The sequence below is a fragment of the Bidens hawaiensis genome, unplaced genomic scaffold, assembly GCF_021521415.1.
Source record: "Bidens hawaiensis isolate Kalapana, Puna unplaced genomic scaffold, B.hawaiensis_p1.1 tig00016042_1, whole genome shotgun sequence".
NCBI lineage: Eukaryota > Viridiplantae > Streptophyta > Magnoliopsida > Asterales > Asteraceae > Bidens > Bidens hawaiensis.
In genome coordinates this window covers 500,952-516,824 of record NW_027492455.1, presented here as the reverse complement: position 1 = coordinate 516,824, position 15,873 = coordinate 500,952, and the positions used below count along the sequence as shown (strand labels likewise).

The following is a 15,873-nucleotide window of genomic DNA, read 5'->3' as shown; positions in this document are numbered from 1 at the left end:
AAACGAACCGAACGAACACAAACAAAGCATGTTCATGTACGTTCGTTTAACTTTAACCGAACAAACGATCAAACACGAACAATCAAACGAACGAGGTTTCTTGTCCGTGTTCGTTCGTTAAGAAAGTGAGCATATTTGTGTTCGCTTATGTTCTTTCGTTAACAGTATACACACAATGGTTAACAAACATAACTGAACATAGATGAACAAACATAAATGAGCTAAAAGCAGTTAAAGGTAATGTGAAAAAATAATGTATTGGGTCCAAAAGGTTATTAAACAAAAGTTTAAACAGTAGTAATGGGACGAAACAAATTAAAAAAAAATACATTAACGGACATAAATGAACAAACTTTTTTGTTCATGTTCGTTCGTGTATTAAATAAACCAACTTCCGGCTGAACGGTTCACAAACTGCAGCGTTCAGTTCATTTACAGGCACAGGACTCATAAAAAAAAGTCGTCATTGCATAGGGTCACAACAAGTTCATCACTATAACCTTCTGGGGTAGCCCAGTTGGTTATGGCAATGAATATAAGAGCTAGGCTTCCTTCGGGAGCCAAAACGAGGGTTTTATCCTGCCTGCGTTATGCCAAAGGGTTGCGGCTCTTGTGACGGTGCAATTGGTGTCAAGTGACATCAAAAGAGAAGGCATGGGCGAAGCTTCTTTAGGGCCGGGGGTCCCCCCCCCCTCTGTTTTTTTTTGCGCAGTAGTGGAAATTGACCCTTTTTCGCCCAAAAATGTGTATACGTAGTGTAAATTTTCCTGTTTTTTGCCCCAAAATTTGAGCCCAGCCCCCCTCGTTTATGATTTTTTTTTTAAATACATTTTGACTTCCCCCCCCCCCCCCCCCCGACGAACTCGTCCAAGCTTCACCACTGAGAGAAGGTGCCTCCGAGGACACGGGGAGGACCCGGGAACCAGGGGTTATGCTCTTCAGGAAACTCTCTCTCTCTCTGGGGTTCAAAACTGGGGATGGCTGCAGGCAAGCCGACCTGCGACCACCCAGTCATACCGTAGAATGTCGTTGTTCTTAAAAAATGTAACAGATCATTTTAAAGTACAAAAACTAAAAAATTGTGCATAAGTCACCAATTTGAAAAAAAAAAAAGATTTGGAGGTTTTTTAACTTTCCATAATTAGAAATTTTGTATATTTCCACAGTGGAGGTAAACAACTAACTATAACTAAACCTTGACAAAGTTATAATTCATAAACAAACCAACAATGCCAGATCAAAAATACTAAAGCACTCTCAGATTGATCATATGTGCATATATGATTATTACAGTAAAGAACAGAAAGAATATTTGTTATCTTACGAGGAGGATGATTATGTGTTTTGAACTGGATGGAGAAAGAATCTGGCAAGCACTTGAACTGAGGTAGCAAACAGGAGGACATAGTTTGTACTACAGGCTGTGTAGATGCTGATGCTTACATGTAATGATGGTGGTGGCATACATGTAAACTGGATTCAGACATACATTTGTGAACAGTTTTTATGAGTGTGAATTGGTGAGGATGATAAAGAAAGAGTGCATGAAGATGACGAAGAAAGTGAAAGATGAGATTTTGTGCTGATAATTTATTTATTATCCATTTATCTTTTATAATAAAAATGAAAATAAATATTAATAGAAGTTGTTATTTATCGGTTATCACCTATTCGTTCCAAAACCTTTGGGGTTATGGGTAAGGCAATAATAATACTGAAAACCCCCCCAATCTTCACAACCATCATCACATCAACTGCTGCTATCAAATCATCATTGAATTCTTCTTCACTGCTTCACAATAGTTATAATTATGTCCGCCATATTTGCAATTGTTCAACCGCTGCATCTGTATCTCAACAGCAGCAACGACAACCGCAAATTAGAAGCCCTCAACTCGTCGCATTAGAGTATGCTGACCTCAGCATCCCGCATATCGTATCCGAGGTAAGTAGCTACTAAATGATTTACATTTATGTAAATTTATTACTTAATACTGTTATTACTCATTAAACTCATTAGCGTTATCCTATTTTGAATGTTAACCTTTTGCTTTAATGTTTTAAAAAAAGAATTTGAATTGGGTATAGAATTCGGTTACCTAGTTTTTGTTACCCGCATTCAACTTTTTGTTTAGAGCTCGGCTTGTGAGTTGTTTTTTCAAGCTAGAGCTCGGGCCGTTTATTATTTTGTTAGTTTATATAAAATTTTAATTGTTTTGTTTTATATACATTGAGAACGCCTGTAAACGAGCCTAAGCTCGACTCGATAGTTTCATTTGTGTAATTTATTACTGATAATAGTTATTTATTAGTATATGATTTTGAACTTTTCAATCAATGTGACTTTGTAATCCTAAGATATCAATTTTGCATATGATGGTATAGGGGGGAGCCGAGCTCGGATTGTTTCAAGATCTTTTTCTAAAGCTCGAGTTCGGCTCATGAGTCGTTTTTTTCAAGCTCAGGCTCGGCTCGCTTATTATTTTGTTAATTTATATAAATTTAATTGTTTTTATATACATTGAGAAAACCCTTAAATGAGCCTAAGTTCGACTCAAGCTCGTGTGCAGTACCTTAGACGAGCTAAATTTCGGCTCGAACCCGTGTGTAGTACCTTAAATGAGCTAAAGCTCGGTTCAAGCTCGTGTGCGGTACCTTAAACGAGCTAACTTTCGGCTCAAGCTCGTGTGTAGTACCTTAAATGAGCTAAAGCTCAGCTCAAGCTTGTGTGCAGCACCTTAAAGGAGCTAAATTTTGGCTCGAGCTCGAATGCAGTATCTTAAACGAGCTAAAGGTCGGCTCGAGCTTGTTTAAACAACCTAACGTTTGTCTTGAGCTCGTGTGCAGTGTCTCAAACGAGCTAAAGGTCGGCTCTAGCTCGTGTGCAGTACCTTAAACGAGCTAAATGTCGGCTCGAGTTAGGCTGTGCGGTGTAAGATTAATACATAGAAGTACAAAAGAATTAAAACTTAGAAATGCACAAGGCTCTTTAAGGCTTGACAAGCCCAAACGTTCTTCCCATACAAGGCTCGAGCGCGGGCTCAACAACTAAGCGGGCTTTATTTGAGGGTCGGGCTCGATAAGGCTCGTTTTATTTTGAACTTTTTATCGATCTGATCTTGAGTTGCTCGGTTCGTTTGCACCACTAGTGATGAATGTGCATTTGACCTAAGAAGTGAAAGCGGACATTGCTATATTTATTTTAGGGATTTATTTTTAATCAATTCTGACATTTCTTTCATATCTTTTCATGGATTATCAGGAATTAGGTGTTCTTCGGGTGAGGCAACATGTTAACCCCCTTAGCTCTAGTTTATCGGTATGTTGTTTCTCTTCTCAATTTTAGTAAAATAAATTTATATTTTTAAGCTCTTTGTCATACGATAACCGATATGAACATGATCTTGTGGTTTGTATGGGAATGATGGATTGAGTTATAATTCATAGGTTTTCTTTGTATTTTGATAGGTTCCCGCTGAAGTACCAAATTGGGAAGATGTATTTGAAGACCCGAAGTTGCCTCTAGTGGTGGACATAGGCAGTGGTAATAACTTATAAGCATATCTTGGATTTACTGCATTGTGATTATGAAGCAAAATCGGTTTTTAATCGATTTATTCTAATGAATTCTAATTATTCCATGAATATATATAACTTCAGGTAGTGGTAGATTTCTCATGTGGCTTGCTAAGAGAAATCCCGGGTCCAAGAACTATTTGGGTCTTGAAATACGGAAAAAGGTACTATAAATAATTATTTTTTTAACCTTTTTATTTAACCATTATGTAGTTTGATAACTAGATTAGTATACGGTACTATTCGGTATCAGTAGTCTTCTAATGCTAAGGTTATTTACTTTTGTAGTTGGTCACACGCGCTGAAACATGGGTGAAAGAGCTGGCTCTTAGTAATGTGTGAGTTCCTGTTATATTTTCGTAAATTGTTTATTTCATACAATGATACAAATGCATTTTATTGCAGCTCTTAATAAATATTATTTTCTTTGTTAAAAATAAACTTTATGCATATTTATGCAGACATTTTCTGTTTGCAAATGCATCAATATCCTTCAAGCAGCTCATTTCAACATACCCTGGACCTTTGATGTTGGTTTCAATACTGGTGAGTATATAATTTTTTTTAACATATTAATGCACGTCGAATCGGTTGGTCATTTTCTCGGTTTTAACATTTTATTGGACCTTTATTCAGTGCCCGGATCCTCATTTTAAGAAACGCCACCATAAAAGAAGAATCGTGCAGAAGCCTCTTGTGGAGGCGATTGTGGATACTTTGATGCCCGGAGGACAGGTATTTTAATTAATATTATTTATTATGTTGCATATTCTACTAAGGAGCATGATGTTGCTTTATGTTATGTGCCTAAATCACATGGAAATTATGTTCCAAACAGGTGTTTATACAGTCTGATGTGCTTGAAGTTGCTGTCGACATGCGGAAGTATTTTGATGCAGAGTCAGATAAGCTTGTCCACGTAGACAGTAGTCTCGAGTGTGACGATGAAGGATGGTTGGTGAGTAGCCCAATGGGGATTAGAACCGAAAGAGAGATTCATGCAGAATTTGAAGGTGCAAAGATTTATAGAAGAATGTACCAAAAACTATCATAATCTTTTCTTCCCATTCAATACCGACTAGTTCTAGAGGTGGTAAAACGGGTCGGCTTTTCAACCTGGTTCTATTTTTGCTAAAAAGATATTTGATCAGTTAGACCTGTTAGAGATTAAGGTGTCTGAAATTCAGTTCGTTTGTAACCCGTGGCGCAAAAGTAAAGACCCCTGCAAGATGTTGGTAGCTAGTTATAATTCAAGAACTTGTATTGGGAAAGAAGAGATGCATTAGAACTTTTAGAAGGAATGTATGTGCATCACTCTATATTTCAATAACAAAAATACTTATGTTTTTATTCACAGATGATTTAGTAGCTTAAAGGAAAACCAAAACAAACATCACTGACACGCTATCTAGTATCCAAACGTTACATACAGGCCACATGAAAGATGAAAAATGGTCATATGGGTTGTTGCATGATATGTTTCAATAACACATCATGCGGGTCGTATAACATGTTAGACCGACACAAAAGTGACTGATGTGAGGGCACACCACTACAACAAGGTCATACCACCCGATGAGTATCCACACGTTACGTATGAGCCACGTAAAAAATGAAAAATGGTCATATGGGTCGTATGAATGTTTTAATGACACAACATGTGGACTGAATAACATGTTAGACTGACACAAAAGCGACTGATGTGATAACACACGCCACTATAACAAGGTCATGCTGCTCGTATGACCATTTTTTGTCAGTCATACGGCCCCATATGATTACGTCATAAGGTTTTTCTAAACTAGTGTATCCTTAGTGAGTTACTATATATTAAATGACTAACTATTGGGAATTTTGGATAGAAGAAATGCTTGCTCTCTTTGCTCAATCCCCGTATTTAAGTTTGTATTTATGTTAGAGGTGGGAAAACCGGGTATTTTCAAAAACTGGAACCGAGTAAGAACCGGTTCTAAGTTTGGTCAACCAAAGTCAAGAACTAGGTCGGGTAGAAAACAGTTCCTTGACCAATTAAGTTATTATCATGTTTTAACCGGGTAGAGGTGGAACCTGTTCTGGTGAGTCCGGATATGCTTTTTCTGAGAAACTGAAACCTAGTTCGTACTCACGGGACAGGTATACCAGTATGGTCCGAGTTTTTTTCCCACCTCCATAATTAAGTCATAGAATCCATGTGTGGAACAAATACTTTATTAACTCAACTTTTCTTAAATTATTATATCACACGTTAAGACAATAGTAATAAAACAGTATATCATCAACAATGTGGAATATAATTAAAATATTACAGCGTTGAGGCAACGCGTGAACGGAATAAACGGCATGCAAAAACATACGTCTCGAATCCACTTTTCTCTTGGCATCACTAGTACCATAAATAACCACAACCCCCCTCATGCACCATGCACCCGTCTCATTGATTGATTGATTGATTGATCAGACTTACAATCGGCGGATGCAAACATAACCATCTTATCAACGGCGCAGGACACTACCCTCCACACGTCACATACCCATACCCGTACCCAAATCATGGACATGCTTACCCACCCGCTAGCTATCCGCCGCTCGGTGGATATCCACCACCTGCTCCATGTTATCCAGGTTACATATTTTGTTGATGTTAATAGTGTTGGATTAATTTCTATTCTGGGTCACAAGTCGGTGAACCGGGCCTAAGAGGTTTTAACAAGTTGGTTAAAGTCTAAGGGGTATTATGAAACATTCCATATGCTTGGTGGCCAAGTTCACCTTGTTGGCCAAGTTGACCTTGTTGCCCAAGTTCACCTTGGTAGCCAAGTTGAGTGGTGACCACATATTATGCTTGGTGACCAAGTTGGGTTACTAGTATAAATAGATGTACAAAGTTAGTGTTAGATACAACATCAACAACAAACACAACAATCACCACCATCACTACCAAAGTTATTGTAATCAGTTTTTTGAGTTATATTTTCTGGTTATAATATAAGTCGGTTATTTATAAGTTGTGCGTTAATTATCGTTTATCATTCTTGAATTGGTATCAGAGCTCGGTTCAAGAACGCGATAATTAACGGCCAACAAAGAAGGTGTCTCGATCGAACAAGTTGGTTTGATTTCCTGAAGAAGTTGTTATCGTGTTTGATCGAACAAGTTGGTTTGATCTCCCAAAGAAGTTGTTGTCATTGTCGATAGCATAGTTCGTTCAGTTGTTACTTTATTCAAACAAGTTGGGTTTGAGTAGCCATGGGTGACACGACAAAAATGACATGGCTATGGCCTTGTTGTTTCAATCCATACCCGAAACCTTGATAATGCAAATTGGAGATCAAGAAACTGCTAAAGCCATGTGGGATTCGATTAAAACCCGACACTTAGGTGCTGAACGGGTTAGAGAAGCACGTCTCCAAACCTTGTCAATGGAATTTGACAATATGAAGATGAACGAGTCAGATTCCATAGATTACTTTGTGGGCAAGTTATCGAGCACTGCCTCGAAATCAGCGGCTCTCAGCGAAGTTATAGATGAAGCAAGGTTGGTAAAGAAGTTTCTCAAAAGTCTCTCAAGATCGAAGTATATTCAAATGGTTGCTTCGCTTGAGCAAATGTTGGATCTCAATAAAACGGGATTTGAAGATGTTGTAGGCCGACTTCGAGCCTATGAGGAGCGAATCCGAGAAGAAGAAATTCAAGGGGGTGACCAAGGTAAACTTTTATTCGGTAAATATGATTCAGCAAGTCATAAAAGTTTTGAATCTAATGGGGGACGAGGACGAGGAGGTCGAGGTCGCGGTCGAGGCCGTTTCAATGGCCAATACCGAACCCCTAGTACCGAACAAGGGTCATCAAGTCGGGGAAAAGTAAGGGTGAAGAAAGATCAATCAAAGATTTTATGTTACCGATGTGACCAGTTTGGTCACTTTGCATCCGGTTGCCCGGACCGAGTTCAAAAGGGTCAAGAAGCAAACAAAACCGAAGCCCGTGAAATTTTTGATGATGCGGCGTATATGCATCAAGTTGTGTTCTTAAATGAACAAAACCTAATACCAAAAAAATACGAGACCGAGCGGGTCGAAGATGATGTATGGTATTTGGATAATGGGGCAAGTAATCATATGACGGGAAACCGGTCGTATTTTTTAGAGTTAAACGAGAACATAACCGGGAGGGTTAAGTTCGGAGATGGGTCATTTGTTCAAATCAAGGGAAAAGGCTCAATTCTTTTCCAAGGAAAATCGGGTGACCAAGACTTGCTAACCGAGATTTATTATATTCTGGAGTTAAAAAATAATATAATAAGTCTCGATCAAGCAACAGAGTCCGGATGTGACATTCGGATGAAACACGATCTTCTGACCATGTACGATGAGAACGGGAGGTTACTCATGAAGGTCAAGAGATCCGAAAACCGACTCTATAAAATACGAATGAAAATTGGAGCTCCCGTGTGTTTGCAATCAAAGATTGAAGATGATGCATGGCGTTGGCACGCAAGACTTGGGCACATCAATTTCGATTTAATGAAATCGATGGCTAAGAAGGATCTTGTACGAGGTTTACCACATGTTGAACAAGAAAATCAGTTGTGTGAATCGTGCTTGGTGGGTAAACAAACGAGGCGTTCGTTTCCGGCTACATCCTCGTTTAGAGCATTCCAACCTTTGGAGTTAGTTCATGGTGACTTGTGCGGTCCAATAAACCCATCCACTATCTCGGGTAATAGGTATGTCTTTGTTATTATAGACGATTACTCACGATACATGTGGACGTTTTTATTGAAAGAAAAAGGTGAAGCGTTTGAAAGTTTTAAGAGGTTTAAAGCCCTGATCGAGACGGAGGCGGGTTTACCAATGAAAACTCTCCGAACCGATAGGGGAGGAGAATTCACTTCACGTGATTTCAATTGGTTCTGCGATGAAAGTGGAATTATTCGGAATTTAACTGCCCCGTACACGCCGCAACAAAATGGCGTGGTAGAAAGGCGAAACAGAACTTTAATGGGGATGGTGCGGAGTATTCTAAAGGCAGTGCAGGTACCAAATTATATGTGGGGAGAAGCGGTCCGACATTCAACCTTTTTAATCAATCGGGTCCAACCCGGCCTTGGTTGATCAAACTCCATACGAACGGTTCAAGAAAAAGAAACCAATTATTGAACACGTTCGAGTATTTGGGTGCATGGCGTATGCTAAAGTTGATAGTGTAAATCTAAAGAAACTTGATGATAGGTCAAGACAACTCGTTTATCTCGGGTCGAAGACGGGTTCAAAAGCATACCGTCTCTTCGATCAGAACACCCGGAAAATTGTTGTTAGTCGGGACGTTGTGTTTGACGAAAACAAAGGGTGGAATTGGGTAAAGAAAGTCGAGAAGAATGACTATGAGCCGGGTATGTTTTTTATTGTTTGAGGGGTGCGGTTGACAATAGATCTGGTCAAATCGAACCCACTATTGAAGAAACGTCTAGAAGCAACCTGGGTAGCCCAAGCTCTGAACCTACATCATCGGTTCAACCCGAGTCCAACGACTCAGCCGAACCAAGTTATATAGGGTCTAATTCCTCAACCCGCTCTCAAGTTCAGTCGACGAGTAATGGGTCACAGGTCCATTCGGGTGAAAATGAGGCCCAAACGGGTCTAAGACGTTCAACCGAGTCTCGGTTTTACCAAGAAGATTACAAGAAGATTATGTGTTACATGTTGACTATAACTATGAGCAATTGCTTCTTACATCAAGTGGTGAACCGAGTAGCTATTTTGAGGCTAAGTCGAACCAAAAATGGGTTCGAGCTATGAATACCGAGATCGATTCGATAAACAAGAATGAAACATGGAGGTTAGTTGAACTTCCAAATGGTGCAAAATGTATCGGGTTGAAGTGGGTGTTCAAAATCAAACGAAATGCGGATGGAACGATAAACAAGTACAAAGCTTGGTTGGTTGCAAAGGGGTACGTGCAACAACCCGGGATTGACTTTGATGATGTTTTCGCTCCGATAGCCCGAATCGAGATCGTTCGGCTACTAATCGCATTGGATACATCTAACGAGTGGGAAATCCACCATCTTGATGTAAAGACGGCATTTCTACATGGTGAATTGAAAGAAGTTGTGTTCGTTTCTCAACCCGAAGGATACGAGAAAAAAGGCGAGGAGGCAAAAGTTTACAAGTTGTCAAAGGCCTTGTACGGGTTAAGGCAAGCTCCCCGAGCTTGGAACAAAAAGCTCGATAACATCCTACGAGACATGAAGTTTCAAAAATGTTCCAAGGAACAATCAGTCTACCGAAAGACGAGATGGGAAACATTTTTTGATCGTAGCTGTGTATGTGGATGATTTATTTGTGACAAGTACAAGCTCGAGTATAATTTCCAATTTCAAAAAGGGTATGGCGACCAAGTTTGAGATGTCGGATCTCGGGAAGTTAACCTACTATCTCGGAATCGAAGTATTCCAACGAGAGGACGAGATAATAATTACACAAGAAGGATACGCCAAAAGGATTCTAAAGGAGACCGGTATGCAAAACTGTAATCCGTCTCAAGTCCCGATGGATCACGGTGTGAAATACTCAAAAGCCGAGAATGAAGTCGAACTCGATGCAACCGAGTATCGAAAGGTAGTGGGTTGCTTACGGTATTTATTATACACTCGTCCGGATATGGTGTACTCTGGGGTATTGTTAGTCGATATATGCAAAGCCCACGAGAATCTCATGGTATGGCAATACGACACCTATTGATATGATATATTTGAAGAAAACGACGAGTTACGGGATCAAGTACGCGAAGAACGGGTCTAAACGACTTGTAGGTTATAGTGATAGTAGTCACAACATAGATGAGGATGATGGTAAAAGTACCACGGGGCACGTGTTTTATTACGGACAATCTCCAATTACATGGTGCTCACAAAAGCAAGCGACAGTTGCACTCTCATCGTGTGAAGCCGAGTACATGGCGGCTTCAGCAGCTGCGTGTCAAGTTGTATGGCTTTGAGAGTTGTTGAGGAGTTGACTAGAGAAGCGTTGCAGAAAGTTGTGTTGAAAGTTGATAACACGTCCGCAATAGCCCTTGTGAAAAATCCGGTTTTTCACAACCGAACAAAGCATATAAAGTCTCGTTTTCATTTTATCCGAGATTGCTACAACGACGGCGAGATCGATGTTGAGCACATTAGCGGGAAAGAGCAACGGGCTGATATCCTCACTAAGGCACTCGCAAGAATCAAGTTCACGGAGATGCGCGAGTTACTTGGAGTTGAAGACCTTTCTAATCCTAATCAGAAATTAGGGGGTGAATGTTGGATTAATTTCTATTCCGGGTCACAAGTCGGTGAACCGGGCCTAAGAGGTTTTAACAAGTCGGTTAAAGTCTAAGGGGTATTATGAAACATTCCATATGCTTGGTGGCCAAGTTCACCTTGTTGGCCAAGTTGACCTTGTTGCCCAAGTTCACCTTGGTGGCCAAGTTGAGTGGTGACCACATATTATGCTTGGTGACCAAGTTGGGTTACTAATATAAATAGATGTACAAAGTTAGTGTTAGATACAACATCAACAACAAACACAACAATCACCACCATCACTACCAAAGTTATTGTAATCAGTTTTTTGAGTTATATTTTCTGGTTATAACATAAGTCGGTTATTTATAAGTTGTGCGTTAATTATCCTTTATCATTCTTGAAATAGGGTGTTTGGGATTACTTATTTCACCTCCTTATAAGTTTTCATTAAGTAAATAAATTACGAAAGTGTAACTTATGGAAATGTTCCTCTCATAAATCACAAACACTTTATTACTTTTCAAAAAGTTAATAAGTTATAAGTTGATGAAAATAAGCAATCCCAAACACCCTATAAGACTAAGGGTTTGGATCAAATATAAATTAAATTAACGTGCTAACTGTGGGAATCAAATAGTGTAATTATATATACAACATAGTGTAATTATAGTATAGTGTAATTACACTGCGATGTAATTACATAATTACACTACTTGTATATATAATTACACTACTTGATTTCCACAGTTAGCACGTTAATTTAATTTGTACGTTAACTTTTCCCTAAGACTAAAATATCAAACATGTGTAAAGATATTGATTTAACAAAAAATGTTTGTTTAGTGCATGAAGGTCACAGGCATGGTGTAGGCGCGCTTCTTGCTGGAGGGGTAGCAGCGATGGCGGGAGCGTATGGAGGTAACCATAAATATGGATACCATCACCATCATCACCATGGGAAGTTTAAACATTATAAGTTCAAGCGTAAAAAGTTTGGTAAACGTTGGAAGCATTGAAGGAGTGATGTATGGAAGCACAAAATGTGGTGAAAGTAATATGTTGGAATAACACTAGTGGAAAAATAATTATAACTTTCAAACACATATAATTATAATTATACATGTATAATATTTTATGTATTTGTGTTCTTTTGATAAGAGAGTCATGGTGAGCAAAATATGTCCAACATAGAATAAGATGACTAAAATATAGAATTTTGAAGTAATGAGATTGATTATTGATATGAAACCGGAAAAATTGAAATGAATAAAATTTGTGTTTACATGAATGGGTGAGCTCGAGCTCGAAAATACACGAGGCAACTTAGTTATGCTCGAGCTTGATTTTGAAGTTAAACGAGCTTAAGATCGAGCCAACGAGCCGAGCCAAGCTTAGGTCGATTTTGGCTCGGTTACAGAAATGTCCAACTCAGCTCAGGTTATTGTAAATCAAGTTTTCTTAGCTATTTTATTCGAGCTTTTATCAAGTGAGCCACAAGCCCAAGCTTCGAGTCGCAAGCTTTTTGAACAACCCTAAAATAACATTGTAGGGGCATAATAACGGAAAAAATACTTCATTAGCAATAAGCCAATAAGAAATAGGTGGAGCAATGGAGCATGCACACCCGCAAGTATGGCAACCAAGAGGAGGGGTAAGGGGCGCGAGTCATTCCCGAGGAACATGAAGTTTTTTCTTAGTATGTTTAAGTTATTCTCATATTTTTGTTTAAAAAAAGTTCTTTAAGCCCCATTTTTCTTCTACTCGCCCTAGGTCCCCGATTCTTAGGGACAAGCCTTCCCGCTACATAATGTACTAAATCAGATAAACTAAAACAATCACGTTGTTGAATCTAAAAAGTTTGGTGAAATACCTATGGACAATAAAGTATAATTACATTGACAAAATCACAAAGATTGTCCTTTATGTTTGTATCAAATTTTATTCATTATTCTTTATTTTTAAAATTAATATGTTTTGTTCTTTATATTTTCAAATCTAACAGTGTTTGTCCTTTAACCCTAACCAGTTGACAATTTAAGTCCGCTAGTAAAGTATGAAAATGAAGTGCATGGTAATCCAGTTGACAATTTAAGCCCGTGTCTTGTTCATTATTTTATTAAGAGGTTCAATTTTCAAACTTTCCCCTTTATGTTACTTTGAAATTACTAAATACGTAAACTTTTAATATTAAAAGGGAAAAAAAGAGATTGTCACACTGAGGTGGGATCTGATACAAATAAAAATTAACATACTAAACATAAAAATAACTAGAGTAACTACAGTTTTGAACTAAGATAATTATATTATAAAAAAATAATATAGTGTAGTAATACTTATTCTAGTTTAAGTGTTTATAGTATAAAAATAATTACTCTAGAGTTTTACGGTTCTCACGATAAGAATTTATATTCGATCTAAATCTTGCCATGATCATGTCTATATTTTATTCATTAAAATGCAAACTTTTCATACAATAATCCATTTTCACTTTTACATTATTATAGACAAGGCCCAGCCCAGAACTTTCATAAAGGCCCATGACTATTTTATATTTTCGTCAAGTCTAATTCCATTTTATAAGTCTAAGAGGGTGTTTAGGATTGCTTATTTTCATCGAATTATAACTTATAAACTTTTTAAAAAGTAATAAGGTGTTTGGAATTATTTATATTGTGAGAGGAAAAGTTTCATAAGTTACACTTTTGTAACTTATTAATTTAATGAAAAATTATAAGGAGACAAAATAAGGAATCCCAAACACCCCTTAAATGTCTAATTCCTGTTTATCCAGGTTACTGATCATACTATTTTCTTTTTTTATATAAAGAACCAAAGATCTTTTGTTTCTATGCTTTTCTTTTGTTTATTATTATCTTAGCTATCGTCGTATTATTGTCTTTATATATACGAGCTATAACCCCAACCTTCAACAGTTTCTGATCCCAGCTATAACCCCAAGCGAACATTATTTTATTAATTCGAAACCTTTAACTGATTTCAACATTTATTATCATCTTTCAACTATTCATCTTCATCTTTCAATCAATCCCTGCTTTTCGCAAATCACCAATCCTCGGTTTTGGGTCTGCCCGCCAGGTGTTCGATAAAATGCCTCAATGAGTTAATCGGTTTTTTTGGGTTTACGGAGGGGGGAGCAACTGGCGGTTGCTCTCTTTTCTCCTCTTAGTTCCGGTTTTTACTCCCAAAACTCAGCTCGAGTTTGTTTGTTGGCCTTTTGTCGTGAGGGGTTATGACAAGGGCTCGGATTGTCAAAGGAGCCCCATCGGGGGAGGTGGGCATGGGAGCCGGGAGGTGGACATGGTTGTCGGTTCGAAATCATTTCTCGTGGTGGATTAATTGATGAGGGTGCTATGTCTAAGACCCTAGAAAATAGTGTGGGTTCGGGGGGTGTTTGGCCATGTCCTTTTAGGGGGTTCCATTGTTGCCCGGATGGACGGGCGAGGTCAAAGGGGATCTCTCGGTTGATTGCGCATATCAAACGACTTCATTTGTCGTTGGATGAGCGGAAAGGGACCCTACGGGACGCCATTTCCACGGATTGTGATTTATTGATTTCGGTTGGGGAGGCTTTAAAGGCCTCGGACCAGTGGCTATGTGGGATGTGCATACGTCCAAATGCTCTTAAACGGACGTGTCATCATGCTGATGGAGTCACCAAGTACAACGAGGGTGTGGGAGCGGTGGAGGAGTTTATTGTGGGGATTGATAAACCGCATGTTATGAGGAATGTTGCTCCCTTGGGAGGGATAGTGGCGGATGAGGTTCTCCTTGACCGCGTCTTCTCTCTTCCTATAACAACTGTTAAGAGCATCCCTCATAGTTGTCGTATGGCATTTTCTCAAGCGTTAACTGCGGCTCTGGGTAAGGTGGTCACTATGACAGAGTTTGTTGAGGCGTGGGTGAAACTTTTCTTGTTACCGCGGTGCACGTTGCGTGTTTTCAGACCTTCTAAACGTCAGGAGCGCAGGTCCAGTAATAGAAAGTCTTTGCAATGTCATAGTATTCAACAGGCACTAACAACTTGGGGTGTTAAGGATGGTTTTGATACGCTTACTTTATCCCTTTTTGCCACACCTCTAGGGGTGAACTCGAGTCATGAGGAGCCTCTCGCTAAGCACGATGATGTTGCAGTATGCGCCAATGTGAAACAATGTTTACGAAAAGTGGCGGACGGGCATTTCACTGCCGTCATTAAAGTATTATGATCTTCAGGGATTGCACCTTTAGGCAATGACACTTTGAAAGCGTTAGTGGCTAAGCATCCCAATTTGCCCCCGCCGGTTATGCCTGCTTCATTGCTTTCTGAGCCTCCTCTTGTTGTTGATGAGGATTGTGTGCTTGGATGCATTAAATCCTTCCCTAAAGGGACGGCATGCGGACGAGATGGATTGAGGGCACAACATATTTTGGATGCATTTTGTGGAGAGGGGTCGTCGATCGCTGTTGGGTTACTAAAGGTTATTACTGCAATGGTTAATTTATGTTTGGGGAGGGGGGGATGCCCAAGGGTTTTGGCAGAGTTCATTGCGTCGGCTCCTCTCACACCGTTGCTTAAACCGGACAATGGGATTAGACCCATTGCCGTAGGTGCCATTTGGAGAAGATTGATCTCTAAGGTGGCTATGAGGGGTGTTAGGAAAGACATTACTAAATACCTGTGCGACTTTCAGTTTGGGGTGGGAGTCCCTAGTGGTGTCGAGGTCGTTCTTCATAGCGCGAAGAGTTTTTTAAGTAGGTTCCATTCTGATGGGTCATTGGCTATGCTTACTATTGATTTTTGTAATGCCTTCAACTTGGTGGATAGGACTGCCCTTTTGAATGAGGTTCGAGCCCGATGCCCATCTATTTCCTGTGAGATTGGAACACCGGTGCTAGGTGTGAAACTCCTCGGGGAAGCCGTTAGTCGGGATGTCGGGTTCATCAGTGAACTTGCTATGAAAAAGGCTTCGCGAGCTGTGGAGTTGATGAGCTATCTCCCGCATTTGCGGGAC

General features: G+C 39.3%; 1 protein-coding gene across 1 annotated transcript; it reads left to right on the top strand.

Moving 5' to 3' along the window:
* The first annotated feature begins 1,693 nt into the window (after positions 1-1,693).
* LOC143550473 (uncharacterized) lies at positions 1,694-4,747 on the top strand. The gene is made up of 8 exons (XM_077041110.1): positions 1,694-1,945; positions 3,263-3,319; positions 3,469-3,544; positions 3,661-3,740; positions 3,865-3,914; positions 4,038-4,122; positions 4,213-4,311; positions 4,415-4,747. Exons 1-8 carry the CDS (start codon positions 1,694-1,696, stop codon positions 4,628-4,630), a joined length of 915 nt encoding a protein of 304 aa, XP_076897225.1. The 3' UTR covers positions 4,631-4,747.
* The last annotated feature ends 11,126 nt before the right edge of the window (positions 4,748-15,873 follow it).

Excerpts from the sequence above, each read along its gene's own strand:
- LOC143550473 (XM_077041110.1), top strand. The coding sequence starts at position 1,694 with ATGGGTAAGGCAATAATAATACTGAAAACCCCCCCAATCTTCACAACC. Across the intron at positions 3,545-3,660 it reads AGTGGTGGACATAGGCAGTG|GTAGTGGTAGATTTCTCATG; the intron begins GTAATAACTTAT and ends ATATAACTTCAG. Across the intron at positions 4,123-4,212 it reads TGATGTTGGTTTCAATACTG|TGCCCGGATCCTCATTTTAA; the intron begins GTGAGTATATAA and ends ACCTTTATTCAG.